This window comes from Melozone crissalis, unplaced genomic scaffold (genome assembly GCF_028551555.1).
Source record: "Melozone crissalis strain CALT ecotype California unplaced genomic scaffold, PUWL_Pcris_2 ptg000026l_1, whole genome shotgun sequence".
Classification (NCBI taxonomy): Eukaryota; Metazoa; Chordata; class Aves; order Passeriformes; family Passerellidae; genus Melozone; species Melozone crissalis.
This window is the reverse complement of record NW_026535804.1, coordinates 11,376,640-11,393,064: the sequence shown is the minus strand read 5'-3', so window position 1 is coordinate 11,393,064 and position 16,425 is coordinate 11,376,640. Positions and strand designations below refer to the sequence as shown.

At 45.3% G+C, this 16,425-nt stretch overlaps 1 protein-coding gene across 2 annotated transcripts in view; it reads left to right on the top strand.

The window, feature by feature from the left end:
• The window catches only part of ABCA5 (ATP binding cassette subfamily A member 5), a 43,441-nt gene extending 27,130 nt beyond the window's left edge, over nt 1–16,311 (top strand). For both annotated transcript variants that reach the window (XM_054278767.1, XM_054278766.1), the window contains 21 exons: nt 2,422–2,623; nt 2,861–3,030; nt 4,095–4,228; nt 5,388–5,525; nt 6,600–6,713; nt 6,923–7,093; nt 7,267–7,380; nt 7,630–7,767; nt 8,641–8,715; nt 9,182–9,273; nt 10,429–10,555; nt 10,639–10,756; nt 10,861–10,952; nt 11,119–11,294; nt 12,079–12,154; nt 12,232–12,326; nt 13,008–13,127; nt 13,300–13,449; nt 14,760–14,839; nt 15,043–15,098; nt 16,010–16,311. In XM_054278767.1, the coding sequence (XP_054134742.1) occupies nt 2,422–2,623; nt 2,861–3,030; nt 4,095–4,228; nt 5,388–5,525; nt 6,600–6,713; nt 6,923–7,093; nt 7,267–7,380; nt 7,630–7,767; nt 8,641–8,715; nt 9,182–9,273; nt 10,429–10,555; nt 10,639–10,756; nt 10,861–10,952; nt 11,119–11,294; nt 12,079–12,154; nt 12,232–12,326; nt 13,008–13,127; nt 13,300–13,449; nt 14,760–14,839; nt 15,043–15,098; nt 16,010–16,117 (2,546 nt within the window). In that variant the 3' untranslated portion in view covers nt 16,118–16,311. The remainder of the gene's footprint in view (nt 1–2,421; nt 2,624–2,860; nt 3,031–4,094; nt 4,229–5,387; nt 5,526–6,599; nt 6,714–6,922; nt 7,094–7,266; nt 7,381–7,629; nt 7,768–8,640; nt 8,716–9,181; nt 9,274–10,428; nt 10,556–10,638; nt 10,757–10,860; nt 10,953–11,118; nt 11,295–12,078; nt 12,155–12,231; nt 12,327–13,007; nt 13,128–13,299; nt 13,450–14,759; nt 14,840–15,042; nt 15,099–16,009) is intronic.
• Nucleotides 16,312–16,425: the final 114 nt, after the last annotated feature.

Genomic DNA, 16,425 nt, shown 5'->3' with positions numbered 1-16,425 from the left:
GTGCTCACAACATTCCAGGCTGTTGACATATTCAATATTGTATATTCAATATTCAAATACAATATTCAATATTGTATATTCAATATTCAAATACAATCTTCTAAATTCAATACTGTACATTCAATATTTTATATTCAATATTCGGTAGGAAGCAGGAAAGCCTCAAATCCAAAAAAAAACTACAAAAAGCTTACAAAAACCCTACAAACTCTTGTGAACTGCAAAGAGCATCGTGTGACTGCCTTGAAATTCCAATTATTCAATATTTAATTACAAAATACTACTTAAACTCATGAAGAAGAAGTAAAGAAGAAGAACTAGCTTCTACTTTAAAACTTTTATTTTGTTTTATATATATTACTATATTTTCATATATTATATATATAATGTATGTAATATATATTATATATTACTATATTATTTTATATTTTTTATATAATACTTATTTTTATATATTTGTATATTATATATATTATTCTATATATTATATATTACCATATGTAGTATTTAATATATATTACTATATATTATATAGTAATATATACTATAAGTATTATATATTAATATATTAATTAATATATGTTAATAATATAATATATTAATATATAATTATACATTGTATATAATTATATCAATATATATTATATATATTACTTTCTTTTAAAACCTCAAACTCTAAGTTTTTTATTTTATGATATCACAACTTCTAATTAAACTCCACACTCATAATCTTAGTGCTCTTAATTAATTTTAGAACCCTTTTCTAGAGCCTCAGGTCAAATGCAGTGTTCTCCTGGAGGTCAGTGCCTGCCAGCACAGAAAATTTTAAAATTCTCAATAACCAGGACTCAAACACAGGAAAAGGCAGAGAATTGGCTGGGGAATGATTCTGGGAGCATCCAGGGGAAAAGCTTTTTACTGATGAATTTTTCATCCAGTCAGCTCATATCTGAGTGCTTGGCTGTACAGTTTACTTGCCTTTTAAAATGCCCTTTATTCTCCTAATGGAGTTTGCTTTCAAGAAATTATAAATGTGCGGGGTAAAATTAATTTTCAGCCTTTTGTGTGAACAGTAGCTGCACTTAGGGCTGAAACAGCTCAGCTTGTCTCACTTTAAATCAACTTTCAGTCCAAATGAAATGTTGGGACTGCTTGGTATTACTCCAGAATGAGTCAGTTGTTTTTTTAATGTCAGTTTTGAATGGTTTGAGCTGTTTTAATTGTTCTGGAGCTTTCTGCGTGATCCAGAATTATTAATAGGAGTAAAGATATGGACTCTGTAACTGGTATGGAAATTACTCCCTAATTACACTGACTGCACAGAGTTTCTGTGTGGGTTTAAGAGGATTTAACAGCTGGATCTGCAGGTGCTGAGTAATACAGGTGCACACACAGGCCAAGGGTAGGAAACTGGGGCAAATCTGCACCTTTTGGTGGCAAAATTTTGAATCCTAAGTCCTAATTGGGACTGGCTGGGGCTGCCCAGGGAGGTTCTGGACTCCCTGGAGGTGTTTATGGGGTGGATGTTTATGGGATGGCCCCTGGTGCCCTGGTCTGCTCGGTCACAGGCTGGACTCGGGGGTCTCAAAGGTCTTTGCCAGCCTGGTTGGTTCTGGGATTTGAACCACCAGGGTTTTCCTGGGAAATGCTCCTTTATTTCTGCTGTGTCAGCTCTAAATACCTGCCATGGGTGGGGTTGGGCTGGATCAGGGTCACTGAGCTTGGGGTTAAAGTGAGAGATGGGGATGGGATGGGATTGGGGTGGAGTGGGATGGGATTGGGATGGAATGGGAATGGGATGGGATTGAGATGGGGATAGGATTGGGATGGGATGGGATGGGATAGGGATAAAATTGGGATGGGATTGGGGTGGAGTGAGATGGGATTGGGAGGGGATTGGGGTGGAGTTGGGATGAGATTGTAACGGGATGGAATGGAATGGAGATGGGACTGGGATGGGATAGAATTGGGATGGGGATAGGGATAGGATTGGGATTGGGATTGGGATGAAGTGGGATAGGATGGGATTGGGATAGGATGGGATAGAATTGGGATGGGGATTGGGATGGATGGGATAGAATTGGGATGGGGATTGGGATGGATGGGATAGAATGGGGATGGGATAGGATTGGGATGGGCATGGGGATATGATTGGGATGGAGATGGAGTGGGATGGGATAGAATTGGGATGGGGATAGGATTGGGATGAGGATGGGGATGGAATTGAATTGGGATGGGATTGAGACGGGGATAGGATTGGGATGGGATGGGATGGCATTAGGATTGGGATGGGATGTGATGGGTGAGGTGAGGTGACTTTACAACAGGCAGAGCACGGGGTTCCTGGCCCTGGCTCCCCCTCCTGCCCCATTCCCCCCATCTGCCAGAGATCACCCCCTGGGTTTCCCTGCCCTGTTGCAGATTACAGCGTGTTCCACTCGCAGCAAGCCCAGGAGGAGGTGGACACCAAGTCCCTGGATGACATGGAGCAGAGCCTGCTGATGCTCTCCGAGGCCAAGGCACCAGCCATGAGCAACTCAGCCCTGTGGAAGAAGCAGGTCTCCACCATAGCCAAAGTGCACTTCCTCAGCCTGAAACGGGAGAACAAATGTGTCAGAGTTATGTGAGTACTGGGGCTCCTCCTCTGTGTGGGAGCCCCAAATCCTGCCTGGATGGTACCAGGGAAAGCACATCCTGCCCTTCATCTTTCCCCATTTAAATAACAGCAAGTGTGGAGCTGTAATTTCTGTCAATAAATGTTGTTTTGAGGGTGAGGGAGATGTTTTTTGAATAGCATGCACATAAAACTGGGTTGGCTTTCACTGAACTGTAACAAACCCCAAACTTTTATTTCTTTCAGGTTGTTGCTTTTCCTCATTTTCCTTGTAGTTCAGATTTTGTTGTTTTTCATACACCACATCATCAAAAATGCTGTAGCTGCTATCAAACTCTCCCCAGATTTGTACTTGCTGAAGCCTGGAGAGAGCAGCCACAAGTACAGGAGTCGGCTCCTGCTGCAGAACTCCACAGGTAGGGCAGCAGCTCCTACCTCCACCTCTCTCCTCCTCCCAGGTTTTGGGGATGGGAATGAACTTTTCCCTTGGAATTAACCCAGATTAGGAGTTTGCAAGTGCCCAAGGTGATAAACTGTCAGTTTGTGCTGTGGGGTTTGGTTTGGAGATCCTCCTCCCATCTCCATGACCTTGTTCTTTTTGTGTCAGAAGATGATTCAGGTGAGAGAAGTGGCCAGAAACACTAAGATAAATCAACATTAAAATCCTGCTGGAAAACATCTGGAAAAATCTCTTTTTGTTTCAACTGAGGATGTTTTAAAAGTACCCAGCAGGAACTCAGGCAGTAGAAACCAGCAGCTGTTTGAGCTGTGCATGGAGAATTCTGTGTAAAATACATCCAGGCTGCTGATGAGGAGGGGTTTAAAAGACAGGGAGATGTGGCACTCAGGGATGTGGCTGAGGGGTGGGGAGTGGCTGGGTTTCAGAAATCACAGAATCACAGAATTTACAGAATCACACAAGTTGGAAGAGACCTCCAAGCCCATCGAGTCCAGCCCAGCCCCAGCCCCTCACCCAAGCCCTGGCCCCCAGTGCCACATCCAGGCTTTGTCAAACACACCCAGGGATGGGGACTCCACCCCCTCCCCGGGCAGAACATTCCAGAACTTTATCCCCCTTTCTGTCAAACACTTTTCCTGCTATCCAACCTGTATTTCCCTTGGTGCAGCTCGAGGCTGTGTGCTCTGGTTGTGTCAGTGCTGCTGCAGACAGAGCCCAGCCCCAGCTGAGCACAGGCCCCTTTCAGGAGCTGCAGGGAGATGGGGGCACCCCTGAGCCTCCTTTTCTCCAGGATTAACCCCCACAGCTCCCTCAGGGCTTCCTCACAGGGTTTGTGTGTTCCCAGCCCCTCTCCCTCCTCTGGACATGCTCCAGGTCCTCAATGTCCCTCCTAAACGGAGAAGGACAGAACTGGACACAGCACTCAGAGGGTGCCCTCACCAGGGAAAACGGGATTTGATGGTTTGATGATCCTGAAGTCTGTTCCAGTTTAAATGATTCCCTGCTGTTTTGTGTCCCCAGAGTCGGATATCAGTGACATTGTGCACTCCCTGGGGAGCATGAACATTCTCTGGGAGATGTTCAATGACAGTGATTATGTCTCAGTGGCACCTCACAGTGCAGCTCTGAACGTGTTTGCCCTCCAGTCCAGGCAGGTAAGGCACACACTGGCTGGGCTGTGCCGAGGAGCAGCTCCTGAAATCAAATAATATTGATTTGGAATCGTATAATGGAATCATATAATATAATTACATTATATTATTATATAATAATATATCATTATGATATAATATAATATAATATAATATAATATAATATAATATAATATAATATAATGTATGGAATCATATAATATTGCTTATACAAGAGGCTGCTAAGAGGAAGGAGTGAGAATATTAGCAAAATAAATGTTCTTCCATAATTATAATTATATAATTACAATTACAGTAAGGCAATCAAGCTTTGATCCCCTTTTCTTCCCCACAAGGATACAGAAAGTCAGGAGAAATATTCTACTTCACAGGACACCTGGCAGACGAATGTTTTATAATTTTTTTTTAAATTTGTACTGACTGAATTACAGTTTGACAGAAATACAATCCCATGGTGCTCTTGTGTGTAAAGAAAAATCAGTTTCTTGGGCTGTACACGTTCACACTCACAGGAACATCTGAACTTTGGGATCATATTTAATCCCCAGCAAGGAGCTGCATTATAATGTGCCAGCTCTGGCTCTTGTCCCCATCTTTAGCCCCTGACACTGCTGCCAGCAGTGTGACAGTGCAGCCCCTGCACAGCTTTGCTTCTCTGGTTTTAAACCCACGAGCAGGATCAGCCCAGAGCAGCTCCTCCTGTGTTCTGTTTCCCAGACTGGAATTGTCTGGAGTGGCATTTGTCAGAGCCTCACTGCTCCTGAAACATGCTGGGAATTTATTCCTGATTTCCTGAATTGGGAATTTATTCCCGATTTCCTGCATTGGGAATTTATTCCTGATTTCCTGCATTAGGAATTTATTCCTGATTTCCTGCATTGGGAATTTATTCCTGATTTCCTGAATTGGGAATTTATTCCCGATTTCCTGCATTAGGAATTTATTCCTGATTTCCTGCATTGGGAATTTATTCCTGATTTCCTGAATTGGGAATTTATTCCCGATTTCCTGCATTAGGCTGTGTGTGCCAAGCACCTGGAGCAGCCCAGATCCTCCTGCAAAGCTCTTGATTATGCAAAGATTTATCCCAATGTTCAGGTTTAATTAAGGAGAGCCCTCTCAGGGCAGAGAGATTAAAGCAGCACATTTTTTTTCTTCCTAGAATTACGTTTTCAACATCATATTCAACAGCACCATGGTGCATTCCCTGCCAGTTCTGATGAACATTGTCAGCAACCTCCTCCTGCGCAGCCTGAACGTGACTGAGAGCATCCAGATCTGGAGCAACCCCTTCATTCAGGTCAGCAGCTCCCAAAAAACCACGCTGGGAGAGGGCACAGCATCCCTGGGGGGCAGGAGGAACTTAGAAATGTTTTTTGGGGTTTTTTAAAGTTTTTTAAAGTTTTTTGATGTTTCCATTCTTGTTACGAACTTCCTCACGCACTTTATGTAAATAACTTCTTGGTTTGTATTCTTTTATAGAACTTGATGGACTGTTGGTTTGTCCAGTGTCATTGGAGAGGTGGCACTGTCATCCTCCAATCCACTGGCACTTTTAGAAATCTATAAATGTTGGAGTTAGAAATTAAACACTCTCTTTGTTACCTTGAAAAGTCTAGGTATTATTTTGTTATATATGATAGGACACATTTATTTTGTGTCCTGGAGCTCCACAGGAGCACCCCACAAACCAAGGAAAAGTTATCTGGGGCTGTGTGCAGGGTTTAGGAGGGTGTGGAAGGTTCTGGCACTTTGCAGGTTGTGGAAGGGGAGGAAAAAGAGGCTTGGAAAGAGGATGATGTGTCAGGAATTAAATGTTCAGTGGGGATTGGAGAACCCAGGCTGGTGGAAGGAGCTGGAGGTTGGGATGAGATGATAGATGATCCCCGTGGTTCTTTCCAACCCAAACCATCCCATGGCCCTGTGAATTCATTAATTGTGGGTTTGGTGGAGGTTGCCTGCAGAGCTGGGGGGGCCTTTGGGAGAGGAGAGGACCTGCTGCAGGAGATAAATGCTCTAAAAAGTTCTTTATTTATCATTTATTCCTCATCTAAATACTCCCAAAACTTCCACAGGTGTTCTTCTTCCTGCAGCTCAGGTGATCTTGACCCCCACAGACCTTCCATTTTACCATTCACAACCATGTTCCAACTCCTATTGTAGCATTTTTTGGTCACATTTTGGCATTGAATAGATCTGATCTCTACCCCAGGACCTTCCAGACACAATTTTCAGACTGGAGAGCTATTTTGAAGCTCAGGTGATCTTGACATCCCCAGACTTTTCATTTTAGCATTCACAACCATGTTCCAACTCCTAATTTAGTATTTTTTTCTCACATTTTGGCATTGAATAAATCTGATCTCTACCCCAGGACCTTCCAGACACAATTTTCAGGCTGGAGATCTATTTTGAAGCCGTGTTGCTGGGGATCATCATCACTGGGATGCCTCCCTACTTCGCCATGGACAACGCAGAAAACCACAAGGTAACCCCCAGGTGTTCACACAGGGAGGTCAAAATCCTGGGATTTCCTCTTTGGAAAGAGCCAAAAAGGGGTTTAAAACAATGCCAAGGGTGGGGCAGATTTGGGAGAAGCTTTTCTGTGCCGAGCCAAGCTTGGCAATACAGCATAACTCAGGAGGGGATTCACAAAATGTTAATTTTAATTAACTCTGTGTTGTTCCCCTGCTGCAGATCAAGGCTTACACCCAGCTGAAGATTGCAGGGCTCTATGCCTCAGCCTACTGGACTGGCCAGGCTGTGGTGGACCTGCCTCTGTTCTTCCTCATCCTCATCCTCATGATTGGCAGCCTCTTTGCCTTCCACTACGGTGTTTATTTCTACGTGGGCAAGTTCCTGGCTGTGGTGAGTCTGGGCTGGGCTTATTTTCTCTTTAATAATACATTCTCTGTGCACCAAAGCAGCAAAATACATCAGATAAAGTGACAAATCCAGAGTTCTGTATCACACTGAGGTCATTCTTTGTGCATAAAAATTCCTGCAGCACATTCCCTGAGAATCCTCTCCTGTCTCTGCAGATTTTTTGCCTGATTGGTTACGTCCCCTCCGTCGTGCTCTTCACCTACGTGGTCTCCTTCACCTTCAGAAAAGTCCAGAACACAAAGGAATTTTGGTCATTTATATTTTCAGTGGTGAGTGCCCTGGCCTGCAGCTGGACTGAGTGGGAAGATTGGTGATTTCCAAAGCCACAGCAAAAAATCCCAGTTGTTTTGTTGATTTGTGTGTCCCTATTGCACAAGAAATGGGAAATTTTTGCCAATGTCTCACTCACTGCCATATGCTGAGTGATAAAAGCTTTAAGAAAAAAATTAATTAATTTATGATTGGAGTGTCTGAAGTGGATGAAAAATTGACATTTTTTCCCCTTTTCTTTGGTACAGACAGCCCTGCTGTGCACAGTTGTCACTGAGGTGTCCTTTTTCCTGGACCATTACCTGGTGACCACCATCCTGCACTATGTCTTCTCCATCTTCATCCCTATTTATCCCCTTATTGGCTGCCTGATTTGTTTTATAAAGGTAAGGGGATTTCAGGGATCCTTTCCACAGCCCTGGGAGGTGGCTGGGTTGGGTGGGTGCCTTTGGTGTGTCCTCTGTAGCCACCTAAGGAGAAAAATCATCTTTTTCCTATTAAACAAAGTAGTTTGGTTTTAAAATGGGGCAAGCAGCAAGTTTTCCATGAAATTTCCTTTCTCTGAGGGGAGGGAGACTACAAGAAAAATGGAGAGGGACTTGAAACCAGGGATGGAGTGACAGGACAAGGGGGAATGGCTCCAAGCTGACAGAGAGCAGGGTTAAATGGGATTTTTGGAAGGAATTCCTCCCTGGGAGGAATGGGGAAAGCAGCAAATTTTAAAATGGGGAAAGCAGCAAGTTTTCCATGAAATTTCCTTTCTCTGAGTGGAGGGAGCCTCCAAGAAAGATGGAGAGGGACTTGAAACCAGGGATGTGATAGGACAAGGGGGAATGGCTCCAAGCTGACAGAGAGCAGGGTTAAATGGGATTTTGGAAGGAATTCCTGGCTGTGAGGGTGGGCAGGCCCTGGCACAGGTGCCCCTGGATCCCTGGAATGTCCAAAGCCAGGCTGGACAGGGTTTGGAGCAACAGAGGATGGAATGAGAGAGGCTTTGAGGTCCCAAACCATTCCATGGTTCTGTGATATTCCCAGGAAAACCAGGTGAGCAAACCCAGGGATGGATGAGGGTTCAGTGGGAGTGGGTGGTTTGAAAGCAGGAGCAGCCCCAGCTTTGGATGGAGCTGTTGGATTTGATTTTTGGGAGAGTCTCTTCAGAGCTCAGGAAGTGCTGGAACACCTGAATGAGATGAAAGTGTATGAAATGGAGTCTGTGTAGGGGATTCTTTACCTGACCATGCTTCTCCCTGAATTGCCAGGTCTCATGGAAAGGCAAGAGTGAGAGTGGGGGATTCCACGACCCCTGGGACCGGCTGCTGGTGGCAGTTCTGGCTGTGAGCATGGCATTGCATTCTCTGGTTTTATAGAGGGAGAATTCCCAGTTTTCTGTAGGGGATTGTGGTTCCTGCTGGGGTCCCCTGCTGCCCATCATCTTTACCAGTAAAGATTTGCTCTGGTGCTGAGCCAGGAGAGCTGCTGTGCCCACCAGCTCAACACCTGCTGCCCCCATGGCCTGATTACCACTGTTAATTGTGATTATTATGGGGATCCCTGCTGATGGAGCAAGAGCTCCAGAGCAAGAACAGTTCCCTCTCTGCACAAAAAAACCAAATAATTCCTTTTAAATCTAAGCCCACTTTGGTTGTGCCTGCGGAGCAGCATGTAATGATATATTTCATATTCTTGGCAGCACCAGCACTTGTGTGGTGGTGCAGGGCTGGAGTTTCTTGTCCCTCATCCCTGTGGGGGGGTCAGCCAGGGTTCCCAGCCTGGTGAGCAGGGTGGTTTGTGTCTGCCCAGCCCTACCTGCAGTGTGTGCTGTGGCTGTTCCTGCTGCGCTGCTTCGAGCTGAAGAACGGCGGGAGGACGGTCAGAGAAGATCCCTTCTTCAGGTGAGTCTCCTAAGTGCTTTTTATCCAAAATATTGTCCAAAGGAACTGGTTTTGAAGGTGCTGGTGGTGGCTAAACTGGGGAGAAATAAAATCCCTTTGATTATCACTGAAGTGCAGAAATGGGGGGGTTATTGTGGTGGTGTTCACAGGGGTCTGAGGATGAGGGAAGAGACGAGGATCTGACTCCATGTTTCAGAAGGCTGATTTATTATTGTATATATTACATTAAAACCATACTAAAGAAATAGAAGAAAGGATTTCATCAGAAGGCTGGCTAAGAATAGAATAGGAAGGAATGATAACAAATGTTTGTGGCTCAGACTCTCTGTCCGAGCCAGCTGACTGTGATTGGCCATTAATTACAAACATCCAACATGGGCCAATCAAAGATCCACCTGTTGCATCCCACAGCAGCAGATAATCAATGTTTACATTTTGTTCCTGAGGCCTCTCAGCTTCTCAAGAGGAAAAATCCTAAGGAAAGGATTTTCCATAAAAGTTGTCTGCGATGTTATTTCCTCTGCAAAATCAGGAATTTTGCAAGGATGTTACCTATGTAAAATCAAGGGAATTGCCATTCCCAGTGCATGGCCAGAGAGCTCGACAGGGAGGTGACACAGTGGCAGTCCCTGAGCTCCTCCTGCTCTGGGATGAGCTGCAGGAATGTGCAGATGCCTTTGAGCATGTCATGGTTTGATGCTGGTGCAATGCCAGTGCCCCCATGAAAATATATTCTCCCTGGTGTCTGCTGTGAGATGTGACCAGAAATAGAGCAAAGCAGGCTCCAGCTTAGGAATACAGGGAACAAAAAAAACTTTATTAACCTACAACTGTATGTAAAAAGAAACACACACAGAACTCAGAATGAAAACCTTCCAAAACATTCCTCCTCCCCACACCAAATTCCCAACACGTCACAGTAAGACAAAACCTTGGGTTCTCAATTCAGTTACCACCCTTCAGATCACCACCTCTCAGTCCATCACCACCCTTCAGATAATCAAGGGTGATTCAGGGTAATCTCAGCTCATCAAGAAGAGAGGAGTCCCTCTTGTACCATATCATGCATCCAAAAAACTCAGTTCCTTTCAAACCAGGACAGAGCACCAAAGCCCTGAGCCAGCCTCAGCCTCGTGCTGCCTTCCTCCCTTTTAGGAAATGTTTCACCAAAGCCAAGCCCTGGAAGTTCCCAGATGTGCCTCACGAGGAGAACGAGGATGAGGATGTGAAAGCAGAGAGGCTGAGAGTCAAGGAGATCCTGAGCAGCCCCAGGAGTGAGGAGGTAAAACCCAAATTCCCACTTTTTTGGGGCTCCCCAGAGGGGAGATTTTTGGGATCTGCAGCCACCTCCCTCTTCCCTGCCAGATGCCAGCAATCCTGGTCAGCAGCCTGCACAAAGAGTTTGATGAGAGGAAGGAATTTCTTCTGGGGAGAAAAATAAAGAAAGTGGCAACCAAACATGTTTCCCTCTGTGTGAAGAAAGGTTGGAGTTCAGTTGCTTTGCTGTTGAGCTGTTTGATTTATAAAAACAACTCTTGGAGCCATTGGTCTGATCTCGTGGGCAATGTTTGTGTTGTCCCTTTTCAGGAGAAATCCTGGGTTTGTTGGGACCCAATGGAGCTGGGAAAAGCACATTAATTAACATGCTTGTTGGAGAGATTGAGCCAACCAGTGGGCAGGTATGTTCCATGCCACAGTTACACAAAAAATCAACCCACATTTCCAGTTTATTGTTAGTATTGCAAGCACTCCTGAGGCCATTTTGCTAAAGCCACGCAAATGTTTTCTGCTAAAACCATGCAAAAAGAGTTTGGAAATTTGTAATACTGGGCATTTTCCTCACAGGTGCTGATGGGAGATGATTCCTTGGGGCTGAGCAATGAGGATGACTCTGTGAAATTTGTGGGGTACTGTCCCCAGACAAATCCTCTGTGGCCAGATATCACACTGCAGGAGCACTTTGAGATTTATGGTGCCATCAAAGGCATGAGCCAGGCTGATGTTAAAGAGGTCATCAAACGGTGAATTGTTAATTACAGAAATCTTTGTGCTTGAGCTAAAGTTGCTTTAGCTTTTTTTATCTTCAGCCTTATTGCTGGAGTGGTTTTTGGCTTTTTTTTTGTGGTTTGTTTTCCCCCTTCTCACCTTTCCTAATGCAGTTGTTGTTTCCATTTAAGTTTGGTTTTAAGCTTAGTTGAAATTCTGCAGTTGTGAATTCGTAGATGAGGAGATGAAGGTTCATCCAGACAAAATTCAGTTGGGATTTTTAATTTTGATATATTATTGATAATTATATTAGAATTATAATAATTATTTGATATATAATTATACTTATTATATTAAAAATAAATAATAATTTATTATAAATAATGAATAATAATTTATTATAATAATGAATAATAATTTATTATACTAAATTGTTATTATTTATTATAATAAATAATGATTTTATTATAATAAATGATAATTTTTATTATTATAAATAATAATTAGAATTGAATAAATTTCACTATAATTATTATTATTTGATAACTATTTTTAAAGGTTATAAAATACTAATAGTGACCTTTGTAGGGGCTGCAAGGATGGGGAGCCCTGAGCTTGGAGCTGTTTCTGTTGTCACCAAGGCTCCTCCAGGACAGGTGGCTTTGCATGGAAGCTCCAATTCTGCTTTTTGCTCTGCTTTTTTTTTACTTGAAACACAAACATTTGGAACTGAGTCCTTCCAAATGAGCTGTTTTGCTTTCTCTGGTGAGGGGGAAGCCAAACCCTCCCAACCTTTCCCACTGGTCCTTCCCTCCCCAGCATTGCCAGCGTGCTGGATCTAAAGGACCACCTGCAGAAGACAACAAAGAAGTTGGGCATGGGGCTGAAACGCAAGGTGAGGGGGCTCTGGGTACCCCTGGGGGTCCCCCCAGCGCCTCCCTGTGCTCACCCTGCCCCTCTGCCTTCCCCCAGCTCTGCTTTGCCCTCAGCATGCTGGGCAACCCGCGGGTGACGCTGCTGGACGAGCCCTCCACGGGGATGGACCCCAAGGCCAAGCAGCACATGTGGTGAGTGCTGTGGCCCCAGGGGGCCAGCCTGCTCTGGGGACAGTTGTCCATCCCTCCCTGGGAGCCACAGACAGGGAATAACTCGCTGGGCTGGGTTGGAAGGGTCCATGAAGATGATGCAGTTCCACCCCCTGCCATGGGCAGGGATGTCTTCCACTGAAGCAGAATAATTTCTGCTTAGTATCCCATTCAGCCCTGCCCTTTGGAAGCCATTCCCTGTGTCCTGTCCCTCCATCCCTTGTCCCTCCAGCTCTCCTGGAGCCCCTTTAGGCCCTGGGAGGGGCTCTGAGGTCTCCCCAGAGCTTCTGTTTGGATTGAACACCCCCAACACAACCTGTGTCCATGGCAGAAGTGCTCCAGATCTTGGAGCATCTCCATGGCCTCCTCTGGACCCACTCCTGCAGCTCCTCCTGTGCAGGTGGGGTGTCACAAGAAGGGGAGCATCAGCCCAACCCTATGTGCCAGAGCAACTTGGGAATCACAGGCTTGAAGGCTGAAAGAAATCCTTACAATAATATTAGGAATGCAGATTTGAGCTGTCTTTAGGAAACACAGGCATTAATTGTTGCTGTGGGAGTTGAATTAATGCACAAATAGAGGGTTATGAGGATTGCTGAGGCAGGATTTGCTGTTCCCTGGCAGATGTTTTTGCCCAGGGGTGCTTTGGGTTGTGTTTTGCAGGAGGGCAATCCGAGCAGCCTTTAAGAACAAGGAGAGAGCAGCAATCCTGACCACGCACTACATGGAGGAGGCAGATGCTGTCTGTGACCGTGTGGCCATCCTGGTGTCAGGGCAGCTCAGGTACCCCCAGACCCCCATGAATATATCAGTACAGGCAGCTGTGCTGATACATTCCTCTGAAAATACAGATAAAGTTGGTACCTTGAATTTGGTACCTTAAATGAATCCTTCCCAGCAAAAAGGATCTGTGTGAGGTTAGGCTGTTCTTGTGTTTTCTGTCTCTAATTTATAGGTGTATAGGTACTGTCCAACACCTGAAGAGCAAATTTGGCAGAGGATACTTCTTGGAAATGAAGTTAAGGGAAACAGCAGATGTGCAGCAGGTGGAGTATCTGCAGAGCCAGATTCTGCACATCTTCCCCAACGCCAACCGCCAGGAGAGGTGAGGTTTGACAGACACACAGAAAATATTGATATTAATCAAATTAATCAAACCCTCTGATTGCACAGCAGCTCCTTGGCACTGGGGAAGGAATGTAAATATTTACACACAGCTTAAAAAAAAAGAGGAATAAAAAAAGGAAGGGATGTGGAAGGCAGCAGAGCCCGGGCTGGCAGGGCAGGGGCCCAGAGCCCACACAGATGTTTGGCACAGAGGAAGCAAAACTGGATTTCTGCATTGCTGTTGCCTGACAGCTTCCTCCTGAGTCAGGGCCCCTGGGAAAGGGCTGAAACCCGAGTTCCTGACTCTGTGCCCTCACCTGGAAATGCCTGAGGTCTCTGGGGGTCTCAGCTGCAGGGTGGGCTGGCTGCTGTCCCACCAACAGCTCCGAGTTTGGCTCAGTGACTGCAGAGACTCCAGCAAGGGCACTGCAGGCATCCAGAGCAGTGTGATCCTTGGGGGATTGGGGTTGAGATCCTTCCTCAAACTGGGAGATGGGAGGATGAGAAGGGAGAGTGCCCTGTGCAGGGCAGAGCACTGGGGTTGCAGGAACTGCTGTGTGATGCAAACTTCCAGGACGTGCCCAGCTCTGCTGAAATCAAACCCTCAGGCTCTGGGAGCTCCAGGAAGCAAACCTGCCATGAGTAAGCAGAGTAGAAAAGATGGAATCTGAGTGGAGGAGCATGAACTTAGAAGAGTCTTGGGTGGTCTCAGCTGTGCCATTCACATTCTCTGTAAAAATCCCTTAGCCCAGGATTTTTCTCCTGGGAAGCTGAGAAGCCTCAGAGAAAAGGAAAGCAATTCTTATCTCATTTGCTTCTGTGTTGTGCTCACGTGGAATGTGTTTGGAGATTGTTTACCCACAGGTGATTGTTTCATTGGGTTCTGCTGTGAGTTGTTTTCACTCTTTGGCCAATCAGGGCCAAGCTGTGTTGGGACTCTGGAGAGAGTCAGGAGTTTTCATTATTATCTTTTTAGCCTTCTGTCTGTATCCTTTCTGTATTCTTTAGTATAGTTTAGTATAGTATTCTTTAATATAATATAGTACAATTAAGTAATAAATAAGCCCTCTGAGCACATGGAGTCAGATTTATCATTCCTCCCTGCCACAGGGATCCCTGAAAATACAATCCTCTGCAAATACAATCCACCTGGAGCTGCATCACTGCCCTTCTCCTGTGTGATCATGACAGTCATAATTCCTGCAGTAACCTTCAGGAAAGGAGTTCAAATCCATTCCGTGGGGTATTAATAGTTTTAGTTGGAGTAATTTTGCTTGAAGCTAATATTTTTTCCCTTCTGTGTTCCAGTTTTGCTTCCATCTTGGCGTATAAAATTCCCAAAGAAGATGTACAGTCACTTTCACATTGTTTTTCCAAGCTGGAGGAAGGTAATGAAGCACCTGCCATACATCACACACACAAATCTTTTTGTCTCCCATCACTTCTGCCATGTGATGTCACTCCTCCATTTCTGTCCCAGATTTATTGAACTTAATTTTCCTTTATTGATGTTTGTCCCCAACTCTGTTTCTTGGGAAATCAAGAGTAAGTGAAGTGTCCCTAAATCTGCTCTTATTGATTCTTTCCCCAGTAAAACACGCCTTCAACATCGAGGACTACAGCTTTTCCCAAGCAACACTGGAACAGGTGTGTTGAATTCTGGTTTGTGAGTTTAAACCCTGGGTTTTGAGTGCAGACCCTGCCAGGTGAAGGTGTGGATGGGATATTTGGAAGGAATTCCTCCCTTGGAATTCTTCCAATGAGGAAGGAATCCCTCCTTGGATCCCTGGAAGTGCCTAAGGCCAGGTTGGAAGGGCTTGGAGCACCCTGGGACAGCGGAAGGTGTCTCTGCCCATGATAGGAATGGGATGAGGTGATCTTTAAGGTCCCTTCCAACCCAGAGCATTCCATGATCCCATAATGATGGACCCTGTGCAAGCAGCTCATCCCCCAGGCTCTGCTCTCTGCTTTGCTGTTGGGGCATTTTTGGGAAACTGAATTCCCTTTTTGCAAAGTGAATCACATCTGCCAGCTCTCCTGCTCCTCTTTATTCCTGTTTTCCCCCTCTAAAAATAATATGCCAACTGCAGTGACTGGAAGAGAGCAAATGTGTGGTATTAGTGGAAAAGCTGCTCTGATTTATTCCAAGAACAGACATTTGCTGTTTGTAGCTGGAAGGAGGGTGAAGCTCAGATTTGTAATTGCTTATTGTGGATTAATTATTGCTGACAATTAATGTCTTCAGTGCTGAACTTCCCTTTCATTGAAGAAAAGAGGTAGGAGGGTAGGAGTAAGGAGAAAAACCTCAAAATACTAAAAATGTCTTACTCAAGAGATGAAGCAATACGTTGAATACTCATCAGGATTTTAGCACGAGTTGTATTTGTGACCAAGGAAGTTCCTACAAGGGGCATGGGGTCTTCTTGCCTGTATTTTTACCTTTTTGATCATTATTTAATAGGTTAATTAGATACCTAACCTAAAGTTAATAATAGCTAGTATTTATTAGTTTTCTAACTGAAAATTAAAATTCCACATTCCTTCTCTGTGTTCCCCAGGTGTTTGTGGAGCTGGCTAAGGAGCAGGAGGAGGAGGACAGCAGCTTTGGCACCCTGAACAGCAGCCTGTGGTGGGAGAGGACACAGGAGGACAGAGTCATCTTCTGAGCTCCTCGTGCTCCTGCGGGTGCCAGCACCAACCCTCCCTCTGCTCCTGGAGCTGGGCTGGGCAAGGACAGATGGCTTGGGGAGCCCTGAGCCTGTGCCACCGTCCTGGCCTTGGAATAGGAGCTGTGACCCCAAATCCTCCTCCCCTCGCTGCTCCCGGGCTCTGCTGGGCAGGAGGGCAGTGCCACAGCATCCCCTGGCTCTGCTGGGCAGGAGGGCAGTGCCACAGCATCCCCTGGCTCTGCTGGGCAGGAGGGCAGTGCCACAGCATCTCCTGGAGCTGGTGGCTGGGCAGGAGGGCACAGCCA